This window comes from Anabas testudineus, chromosome 12, assembly GCF_900324465.2.
Source record: "Anabas testudineus chromosome 12, fAnaTes1.2, whole genome shotgun sequence".
Classification (NCBI taxonomy): Eukaryota; Metazoa; Chordata; class Actinopteri; order Anabantiformes; family Anabantidae; genus Anabas; species Anabas testudineus.
This window is the reverse complement of record NC_046621.1, coordinates 4126963-4138149: the sequence shown is the minus strand read 5'-3', so window position 1 is coordinate 4138149 and position 11187 is coordinate 4126963. Positions and strand designations below refer to the sequence as shown.

The 11187-nt window shown below is 38.3% G+C and overlaps 2 protein-coding genes across 3 annotated transcripts; one reads left to right on the top strand and one right to left on the bottom strand.

Moving 5' to 3' along the window:
- The first annotated feature begins 1127 nt into the window (after positions 1-1127).
- Positions 1128-4855, top strand: ankra2 (ankyrin repeat, family A (RFXANK-like), 2). The gene is made up of 9 exons (XM_026353729.1): positions 1128-1216; positions 1507-1862; positions 1993-2151; positions 2238-2303; positions 2505-2602; positions 2725-2850; positions 2988-3054; positions 3216-3296; positions 3520-4855. The coding sequence occupies exons 2-9, from the start codon at positions 1562-1564 to the stop codon at positions 3573-3575; spliced, it is 954 nt and encodes a 317-aa protein (XP_026209514.1). The 5' UTR covers positions 1128-1216; positions 1507-1561; the 3' UTR covers positions 3576-4855.
- A 1282-nt stretch (positions 4856-6137) lies between these two features.
- Positions 6138-10137, bottom strand: btf3 (basic transcription factor 3). Of its 2 annotated transcripts, none has more exons than XM_026356634.1 (6): positions 10038-10137; positions 8367-8435; positions 8145-8258; positions 7838-8039; positions 7583-7639; positions 6138-6663 (listed from the first exon to the last, which is right to left on the bottom strand). In XM_026356634.1, the coding sequence occupies exons 2-6, from the start codon at positions 8433-8435 to the stop codon at positions 6617-6619; spliced, it is 489 nt and encodes a 162-aa protein (XP_026212419.1). In that variant the 5' UTR covers positions 10038-10137; the 3' UTR covers positions 6138-6616. The 2 variants fall into 2 exon arrangements, with proteins under 2 accessions (XP_026212419.1, XP_026212421.1); XM_026356636.1 differs by having other exon boundaries at positions 9975-10082.
- Positions 10138-11187: the final 1050 nt, after the last annotated feature.

Genomic DNA, 11187 nt, shown 5'->3' with positions numbered 1-11187 from the left:
TCATTTATTTTGTATAAAATTAACCAAAGGCCTTTGTACACATTAAAATTTAAAAGGTGGTGTCCTATAGTTGAACCATGTGATTAGCACAGAGACTGAGAACAACAAAGCCTCTCAAACCACATCATATGTCCCCCTGAGGTGCACTGAGACCAGTCATGTGCTGTAGGGAAATAAATACTGAGTGCAGCAAATGGACTTGAAGCAGAAACCTGGTGTACAGATGTACAGATTCTTGTCCTAAATTAAAAAAAAACTGCTGTTCTAGAGGAAGGTTACTTCAAACTACAATAAATGACACTGGTCCTTAAGCAGCTTAGGAAGAATTGCTATTTCATAAGGAATCTTAGGTCTCAGGATAAAATTACATCCACTCTAACAATGAATAATGATACTCATGCTGCTTAGTCTCCCATTCAGTAAAACTTCTATAGATGTGAAAATTATTTTAAAATGATCAAGTATATCCCCTGTAAGAATTTTAATAATCTGGTTCTGAAATCATTGCTTGTTGGTAATAACATTATTTGAAAATGTCTCTAGGTATGTCAACCAAGGGAGACCCAAGAGTAATAGAAAAACTCTGTGGGTCTATGTTGATTGGGAGCTCTGTGCTTATACCTATTTCAGACTCAAGTGCTGAATAATATTTTAATTTTATTTCACCCAACAGCTCCATAGGAGGTTTACCCGACTGTGTCAAGAACCATGCTGACATTATTAGAAAAGAAAAGTGTGTTTTCAGGAATATCAATAGTGGTATCAAAATTATACATGTGGGAATTTGGTTGCAATCATTAAAATAGAATAATGACACTCCTAGAGCTTCTGACCAACAGGACTAAATAAGATAGGCGGCACAACCAAATAGGTGAAATTATTAATAACAACATTCATGATCACCAGTGTTTAGGTGCAAGTAACATAGTTTAATCTGCATTATTTGATTAAACATTTTGTGGATAAAAGGTCAGAAAACTTTGAATATAAATTGTGAATTTATTCAAAAGTAATTGAATAAGTACATCTGTGTAGGGTCAGCATTTATTTAGAGGTCCCGGAACTAAAAACAAAAAAGGGGGAGGATAATAGTTGGTGCACCCCGTTGTGAACGCGACCTACTGCGCATGCACAAATCTATCAAAACACCGCAAGGAGAGCGATGAACATAGAAATTACTGTTCGAGCTAACTCAAGCTAAACAATGACTTAACGAGTAAGAAGTGTTTTTATTAGGATGATTGTGCTTTGGTGCTGATGTATACGTTTATTGTGTTTATATTTTCCGTCTTATTAACCATAGTAATATGCTCTGACTGTCGGAAGGTTACGATAACAATAGTTAGCATGCTAACTGATAGCTGACATTAACAGTGTTTAGCATTATGAACTGTATTTAGCTTAACTCTAGTGTGTGACTAGCTAATACACAGTAAAGGCTAAGTGAAGCTAAGTCTGAGACAAATGTTTTACATGACATATATTCTCGCTGTTCACTCGTTGCAGGTGTGTAGTGGCTTCAGATTAATCTCAGTGTGACAGGTCAGTGAGAGGTCAGAAGATGGACAACGTTACCATGTCCGCCTCGGATGGCACAGCAGAGTGTCCTCTGGTCTCTGAAAACATGAAGGGGATCTGTGTAATGCCAGATTTAAGTGCCATCAAGACTGAGCAGTCTGTAGGCGCAAGCCCCGATGACACCGGTGCCCAAAATGTGGCCATGGGCATCAAGTTCATCCTGCCCAACCGCTTTGACATGAATGTGTGCTCAAGATTTGTCAAGTCTCTCAACGAAGAGGACAGCAAGAACATCCAGGACCAGGTGAACTCTGATCTGGAGGTGGCTTCTGTTTTATTTAAAGGTAAGAACTTTACAGAAGATTACAGCAGCATGATGCCAGTGTTATAAGCAAATGAGGTTATATTGTGATAATATCTGCTGCTGTAACTAATGAACGACTACTTAACACAAATGTTTTACGTCTCTTACAGCTGAGTGCAATATCCAGACCTCACCCTCCCCGGGCATACAAGTGCGTCATGTTTACACACCATCCACCACCAAACATTTCTCCCCTATCAAACAGTCCACCACACTCACTAATAAACACCGTGGCAATGAGGTTTCTTCTACACCTCTTCTGGTGCATTGTAAGTACTGTGGTTATTCCAACCTACATTTTTATAAAACAGAAACTTGGGATGGCAATTTAACAATTGAATATTTTTCCTTTCAGCTTTATCCATTCATCAACTAGCAGCCCAAGGAGAAATGGTGTTTCTGGCCAGCAGGATTGAACAAGGTAGGCTGCCCAGCAAATTATCCCAGAGCCCAAGGTGACACAATCTGAGCAAATGCAGCATTATGTAATTATACAGCTGTTGTTCTGTCTAAATATTTTGAAGACACCCATTAATAAACATTAAGAGAAGTGTCCACTTCATTGTGTGTGGATGATGGATGGCGGATGATGTTTTTATCATTTTATATGTTATTTTAACAGAGACTGTCATCAATCTTCAAGACGAGGAAGGTTTTACCCCCCTGATGTGGGCAGCTGCACATGGACAAATCGCTGTTGTTGAGTTTCTGCTCCAAAATGTATTTAACAAATCCACTTTATTTATTATTCAGTTTTCACTGTTGTATCATATTAGAGCAGCTCTTCTATTTCTCTTCTCATTTAATTACTGGTTGTAATTCTGAATCATTTCTTACTGTAGGGTGCTGACCCCAACCTACTGGCCAAAGGGAGGGAAAGTGCATTGTCCTTGGCCTGCAGTAAGGGATACACAGATATTGTGAAGATGCTCATCGACTGTGGAGTTGATGTTAACGAATATGATTGGGTAAGAGCACTATTTTTTATTTCATGTTTGCTGAAATTCATTAGGTAAAGTTTGATCACAAAGAATGATAGAAGGCATTTGATACCATATGAAGGTTCAGTCTGTGTGGTTTGTGATTTTGCCTCTGTGGGTCTTAGAATGGAGGAGCTCCTCTGCTGTATGCTGTCCATGGGAACCACGTGCGCTGTGTTGAAATCTTGCTAGGTGAGGACTAGGCTTTTACTGAAAGTCCTACTTGTGCATAGATGCTGTATATACTAATGTTTCTTGTGAGATATGCATCCCAATGCTTTGGTGTTTCAGAAATATTATGTGTTGCATTGAACATAAACATGAACAAAAGTCTTTCTTTGGATGTTTTCCAGAGAGTGGTGCTGATCCAACCATAGAGTCAGACTCTGGATTCAATGCAATGGACATGGCTGTGGCTATGGGCCACCGGAATGGTATGTAAAAACTAAGCAGATAGTGTAAATCGACATTTACAGCTAAAGGACATAAAGGTTGAGAAATTTGTGTTTGTTTCATTTGGACAAAGAAAAACAAAGGAAATTACATTTTGACCCTTAAACTAATAGAATTGTTTGTTAGTTGTTGGAAAGCAGAAGTATTCATTTTTCTCTGATTCACTGCTCTATTCAGTAAAATACACCATGTTTCTTGGTTTAGTTCAACAGGTGATGGAGGCACACTTACTGAAGTTACTGATGGGAATCAGAGAATGAACTGTGACACAAATACTTGAGAGACATCACTGGGTTCCGGACAATCATGTAGCACTCACAGGCTGCCAGCCAACACGGACATTTCGTCTCATTTACTTATTTTTTCAACAGCATTATATCATCATTGCATCATATCAACACCTCGGGGGCATGATCCACATGAAGGTTTGTGCTGTGCGAATTTTAACTTTTACCAGTGTTTCAAACTATTTTACTTGTTGAATGTGGAGTTTAAGATTTTATTAGGATACACACATTTAAAAAAAGCAAACTATGGGTTCTTCACTACAGCTCCATGTGCAGAATAGCTTTTTTTAAAGCTCAGTTTTTACTTTTTTCTTGCATTACGTACTGTCATTTCCCATCATTTAAAGTGTGCTTTAAACTAACTTATTAACCATAATAATAAACTGTTTTAAGAGTAAAATAATGTTACTGTAATATGTTGAATTGCTTCATGTTAATGTTGTCAGGTCTTTATAGCGAGCACATTTTGCTCCACTGAAGATGACAGTGGATGGATTAAAAATACATTATTGCAGACTGAAACGCACATGGTACAGACTGTGTGCTTTATTTTGCTGCCAAGTCTTTTGTTGACTGAAAATCTGTTAGTTGTCAGTTTATTTATTTAATTTAGACATTGTTTTGTAAAGTGATTCTATTCTTATATTGTTACTCCGTTTTTGTTTCCATGTGCTAATGTCCAGATGTGCTGTTTGTTTTAAAAACCTGACACCTCATTTTAAATGTCCCGCAAGGTCATTGTGGTGCTGTTTGCCACTGTATGACGATGCTCGTGTTTTATAACCGTCATAAGTGGTGTATCAAGAAAAAAGTCATCATTCTGTACAGATATTTATGATTACAAGTCAAAAAGTTCAAACCACTGTTTATAGTCACTGAAATGAAGCGGTTATTAAATTAAAATATCATTTTAAACTGCATAAAACAGAGTCGGAGTCCTTGAGAGAATTTAAACAGTTCAAACCAGTGCTCACTGCACCCTGAAGAACTTAAATTGTATGCTGAAATAAATTGTTAAAACAGAACATAGAAATGCTATTTTTAAAGTGATTATGAAATGTAAATGTACTTTTCATCAAAATTTACTGCCAAACTGTTTATTTCAAGATGTGTCCAAAGACCAACACCAATCAAATCCTCTTTTTCTTGACTGACAAAAGATTTTGTGTTTGTATTATTACATAGGACACTGGGATGGGTCACTGGGGAAAATAAAACGTTGAAATAAAAGCTACTGAAGTAAAATAAAAATGACCAGCAATAACGTACCAGTCATTTGATTTTTTTTTTTATTAGTAATATATGGCTGGATAGCATCTCCATATGGGAGACAGGTTCAAATCCTGGCTGTGGTCTACCTCCAGTAGGGGTCAAGACCTCCCTATACTTACCCTTGACCTTTTCCTTGCACCTTGTAAGTTGCTTTGGATGAAAGCATCTGCCAAAAGACTAAATGTTTAAATGTAAATGTAATATTAGCATGACATCAAGCAGATTTTGATCTAAGCTTCACTGTCTTATTACATCTCTGCATGCCATCGCAGACATCGCTGCCTGGATGAAAGAGGCATCTTAAGCTTAACCTCGCCAAGATGGAACATCTTGTCTTCCCAGCCGGACCTTCAATAAAACACGACAGCATCAACATAGGGTCCACAGTGATTGTCTGGAAGTCTGGGTGGTCATTGATGATCAACTGAGCTTTACTGACCACATCTCTGTAGACATGCAGATTCGCCCTTTTCAACATTACAAAGATCAGACCCTACCTTTCAGACTATACAACACAACTCACTGTGCAGGCTCTGTTCATATCTTACTTGCATAGCTTACCGACGGGGTTACCAGCATGTGCCATCAAACCCCTCCTGATGAGTCAAAATTTAGCAGCATGTCTCATGTTTGATCAGCCAAAGACACATTACACCACTTTTCAGATCTCTGCCCTGGCTTCATGTAGCTGCCCGCTTCAGGTACAAAGCCCTGACCTTTGCCTACAAAGTGGTCAACTCAACAGCACCTGCCTACAATCCCTCTTGCCCACTGTGCTCCCACTTTTCAGCTCTGTGGTTACCACCTTTGCACGCTCAGCTGCCTCACTCTAAAGTTTCAAAAATCTTGCACTTTAACCCCCAGATACTTTCTAGAGCACTTCACTTTAAAGTTCTTCTCCTTGGTTTAGATATTTTGCTTCTATGTTCACGCCTTAACAGTCTTAAAGAGCCAACATTAGTTAATGTGCCATAAACAAAGTGGCAATAGGAATGTCACCGGTGTTAACATTTGCAAACTCAAGTATTTTAACCCAGATATTTGGAAAATGAATTGTTTGTACAAATTGTCAGTGAAGCCTAACTAATATTCAGACATTTTTGTCTGGACCAAGGTGGCATACATTGTGTCAAATGGCCAATATTGTAAAATTTCACAATCTTCTGGTATTCACCGGATTATTTCATAATATCAAATGTCAACTCTTGTGTTTCAGCTGTAGAAATTACACTTTCAAGGTAAAAATAAGACAGAAATGGTGGCTATTTTTTGACAGTAGCAAAGGTTTATTCCAGATATGATGGTTTTAGCGAGGCCACATAGAATTGCGGTTCAGTAACATGGAGTAAACAGATGTACACAAGCCCTAAACACGTTTTAGACAATCTCTCACTAACTGGACATACAGACCACAGAGCACAACAAACCTTTGAAGAGTCTGGTGACAAAGAAGAGGTGGAATGAGTACTAAAATACCTTATGTTTCAATACCACTACCCCAGTTTTAATACTTACGAGTACTAGTCTAGTAGAAAATTACTCAAAAATAATTCACATAAGAGTATGCAAGTACTTTGTTCAGGTGTTGCACATATTACAGAATGCTCACAGATGAAAGTTGATAGATTATCCATCATCTCATATACTTTGACTATTAAATTTCCACCTCTCAAAATAGACATTAAAACACCTTGTGCACATGGTCCTGTCAAGTTTTGACACTCCAGGGAGTCCCATTTCCTCTAGTTGGCCTCATCCTTGGATGCTTCATCAAAATTCTCCACCAGATCTGAAACAACAAAAGATTCAGTGGTAAATTGTCTAAGTTGGGGAGAAAGGAATGTCCATCTGCCCAAATGACTCTCAGAGGTGCCGAGCACTATTCAGGAAAAGTGTGTTTATCTGAAACATAATACCACATGTAATGCTATCCCAATTCTTTGCTCATCTTTCCCACTTCTATAGTCTACAATGTGCTCAGCATATGAGGCCCTCATAACTACTGAAAGCAGCTGTAAAAATTTATAGCGTAAAGCATCAAAAAGTTGGCTTCAATTATTCTGTGAAATATGAGAAATCTGCCGTTCCAAGTTTTGGCTCAAAGGGTCGAGGGTTAAAATGGAAACAATTCAAAAGGTCTGAGTAAACATGTAGCTTCAGTGGGAGAACAAAAAGGAAACTTAACTCCAATAATAACATGATGGCAATGGCTGTTAACCCTGCGCCATGAGGCTTCAACTACTCCTAGTGCTGAATACATGTGTAATCGTTTGTTACATTAGTGAGAACTTTGGCTAAAAGGGAGATAAGTCCTGGGAAAAGCTGAGATTATTGTAATGACAACCTCATGTGTTTGGTCCATTTTCTTGACAAAGAAAAGCAAACTGAATCTTAAGATCTTATAAACAATGAACACGAGATTCAAACAGAAAACCCTGCATTGCACCATCATGTAAGTAACTGATGAATCCCCTCTGTATGACCCCTTTCACAAGCCTAAAGAAAAACAAACCTGCAATGGTTATTTAACAGAGAAAGTAAGAAACCTGCTGCAATAATAGACAAGTGTGAAGGAACATTTCCAAATAAAAGTACAATGCAGCAGAAGACAACCAGATTTTTACCAGAAACGCTGAAGTAATATTTTTATTTTAATGGTGGAACTTTGCATGGACACCTAATGTGCAATTAGACATCGTAGCACTCACCTGGAACATCATCATCTTCTTCTTCTACTGCTGCAATTGGTGCTTTTCCATCTGCAGCTGTGGAAATGGAAAAGATCTATAAGAAGCTTGAAGTGCAGTTTAAATGGTGAAATGGTGCCAGAAATAATCATGGTCAAGCCCTGAGGGAAACTCTCTCTAAACAATTTGGTTAAACAGAAAATACAACTACAGTGTGATGGATGTATATTCTACATTCAACCTGTTAATCAAGTGTTAGCATTATAGGTTACCGACCCTGTTTGGGCAGAGCCTCAGCAAGTCTCCTGAGGCTCGTCAGGCTGTCGGCTCCCAGCTGGTTCAGGATGCCTGGCAGCATCTCCGTCAGCTGTTTGGTCTCAGCGTGGCCAGTGATGGTGAAGGTGTTCGCTGCGAGAGAGGCCTGAACTTTGGGGTTGTTGAAGTGGATGACTGTTCCTTGATTTGTAAACATGTTAACCTGTAACAGAACAAATTCTAATGCTATTAGCAACAAAACGATAGGTAGTGCCGACACATTTTCGCATTAACTTAACAAACTCAGCTCAGTGGAAGATTTATTTACCTCCTCAATACCAGAAATGTTGTTGACTCCAAGTTTCTTTAAGGAGAACTGGAGCTTCTTGTCATCTGCAGTTGCTGTTCTGTGTACGACCTTCTTCTTTCTGCGAGCACTACCCTATGTGGACATTTGTACAGACATGTTTCTGTGTAAATCTCCACTCTCTTAATGATCTATAATGTCAGCATAAGTTGTTATGGTAAACACAAAACTCCAGACAGTTACCTTTCCGCCGATGCGGACTTGTGCCTGTAGTTTAGCAAGTTTTTCTTGATTCATAATTGCTTCTTTCATCTGAAAATGGAAAACAAAAGAAAAACAAACATTTAATTTATACATCTTCACACTTCCAGCCCAAATTGCTGGTATACATTTTATCATTATCTTTCATACCACTGCAAAACTGTACTTAAAAAAACACTACAAACAACTGATGAAATCAAGTGAAATGCCTGCATGTCAGGACAGCAAGATACTTTCGGTGTAATTTCACGTGATTAACGAAAATACACTACAAAACATGCCTCGACACAAAGCACACCATACAAATAAGGAGGCGAAACTGTCAAGGTTGCAATAAATGGACAATTATCTACTTGTGTTAGTGTATTTAGTGACTGTGGTGTGATCTGGTTCATTCATGTGTTGATTCAGGACTCTGATCCTATTGAGCACAGCTAACACACATGTTTATTTCTTGTCTAGCGGCTGTGTATCTGACCTAACATTAAAGATTGGTTTTTGTTTTTTCAATGAGCCCTTTGAAATGCACTAAATAACACAATTTCAAAAAATAATTTCCACAAGAAATAGGAGAGTATCATTATTTTGTTTTTATACATGTGTGCACACTTAAATATTTAAAGTACAGTATACAAAGGAGTGTTCTGGTTATACCTGCAAGAATCTTTTTTTGCTTTAGTGTATCATTACTACAGTACATGTACACATATTATATTACCATTTTGGTATATTAAGCATTTTGCATTCATTTCATTTCATTTTGCCAAGTTTATCTTGTGAATTTAGAGAGCAAAGAATGAGGATGCACTTGAACACAACTATGCTGTAGACCACAGCTGCTGCATGTTACACAGGAAATTATGAATGACCCTCAATATGTGCACATTACCATGTGACTAGTCAACTTTGTAATATCAGCTCACAAATACTGACATCAAGACTTCCCTATTAGCCTGTAATTTGGATGATACCTCGCATTATGTTGCTGTATGTCTAAGAAACAAGGCAACCTGATCCCACACACCGATTAAACAAATGAGTAGATATTAGGCAAATGCTACTTGAACGACACACATGTAAACACACACACACACACAGGGAGTAAACGCTTTGGTGTGGGTGTGGTAACGTTAGTCAGAGATAAGAACCGTATTCAAAGCGGCAAGCAGACTTTAAAAAGACAGTTTGAGTTGTTTTAATGTCAAATGCAAATGCGTTGAGTTACGTTGATTAGCAACATAAAGCTAATGGTTCCCCCGTACTTGTCTGTATTAGGCTATGTGTGACAAGCTACAACAACCAAATAACAAAAGGCTGAAGAAGGCCAAACTAAACAAGCCAAAAGCACCGCAAGTACCGTCATTGTGGTTTGAGCTAACGTTAGCTGAGTAATTCGGCCGAGACAAGGTGTGGTTTAGCTTTTGTGCGAGAACTTGTAGGCTAACTTTAGCTAGCTGCTAAGCTAACTGGAACACTGTGGAGTGGACGGCCTGTCATTCACAGCCTCTCACACAGCCCCACGCCGTCAGTAACGTTAGCTCCAAACCCCGGCAGATTTCAGCCATCTGGTCAGAAAAGGCTTTCGTTTACCTCTTGCCTTCGAGTCGGGAGAAAACAGTGCAGAGAAGAAGGTATTTAAAGCGCCTGACTGACCTGTAAACTAACAGCAGACACATGCGGGGAGCAAGATGGAAGCGAGAGAGGAGGGAGGAAGTGACGTAGTAGTGACGTAGAAAAGTCCTCTGGAGCTGTGGGTCCTTCCTGCCCCGAGTGAGGCTTTGAAGGCAGAGCTGGGACACCTTCAACCAGCTTCACCAATTAAGTGTAAAAATTAATATTAGTGTTGGAGCAAAAATAGTTTAAAACTTCATTTGGTGCTCTAATTCATTAAATCAAACTGCATGTTATCTTTGTTTGACCTCACACGTACAAAGTCTATTCATGATATCAGTGTTTTATTAGCAAAGGTATTGAAGTTAGTTAGTTACATTTGGCACTTTTATTACATTCAATTCACTATATGATGTTTCTTGATCACCCAATGACTACACAGCAATGACCCTATTACCCAAAGGCTTGACCTGTGCTACAGTTTATTTAACCAGTTCTATGTGAAAGTGTTTGGAGGATGAAACGAAAAATCACCTCTCATCATCTTTCCTCTGCTAATTAAACATTTTACCATTTTCAGATGATGTGTTGTTATTTAGTTGGAGTGCGTAAGCGTCTAACTCAGCCAGCTTTGTTTGGCCTCCAGGTAGTAACTGGATGTCCCTGCATCACTTGCAACAACACACTGATGATGTTTGTGAACTTGTTGCATTGAGGACAAAGATGGGAAAAAGTGTAAAACGTGATCCACAAACACAACCTGCCTCGTGACTGAATTACATTAAGGATGCTAAAACTAGAGCGTCTCAGATTTGTTCCTGGTGTTGAGAACCACAGACACCAGTAGATAGAAAGAAGCATTTCTCTTTGTTTTTGATCAGAAATATCTCTGATGTCTGTTTTTCAGATTTTGTCCTCATAAGGTAACCTCATAAAATCTATGCAAATTTTACTTTACATAGTTAAATACCAATAATTAAAATAACATGCATTTGCTGCACATAAAGTCCTACTTCATTTTCTAAAGGCATTATGTTAAAAATCAATACAATCAATACTTTAAAATCAGTTTTTCTTTCCCTTTTGAAACTCAACAAATAAACTAAATTTACAAGTGAAGCATATTCAGTCATGATAAACCTTTAGAAAAAGATGTGCAACCTCTACAATATATCAGAGAAACATTAACAAT

Excerpts from the sequence above, each read along its gene's own strand:
- btf3 (XM_026356634.1), bottom strand. The coding sequence starts at position 8,435 with ATGAAAGAAGCAATTATGAATCAAGAAAAACTTGCTAAACTACAGGCA. Across the intron at positions 7,640-7,837 it reads TGAGGCTCTGCCCAAACAGG|CTGCAGATGGAAAAGCACCA; the intron begins GTCGGTAACCTA and ends CCATTTCCACAG. Across the intron at positions 6,664-7,582 it reads AGAAGATGATGATGTTCCAG|ATCTGGTGGAGAATTTTGAT; the intron begins GTGAGTGCTACG and ends TTGTTGTTTCAG.
- ankra2 (XM_026353729.1), top strand. The coding sequence starts at position 1,562 with ATGGACAACGTTACCATGTCCGCCTCGGATGGCACAGCAGAGTGTCCT. Across the intron at positions 2,152-2,237 it reads TACACCTCTTCTGGTGCATT|CTTTATCCATTCATCAACTA; the intron begins GTAAGTACTGTG and ends TTTTCCTTTCAG. Across the intron at positions 2,603-2,724 it reads TTGAGTTTCTGCTCCAAAAT|GGTGCTGACCCCAACCTACT; the intron begins GTATTTAACAAA and ends TTCTTACTGTAG.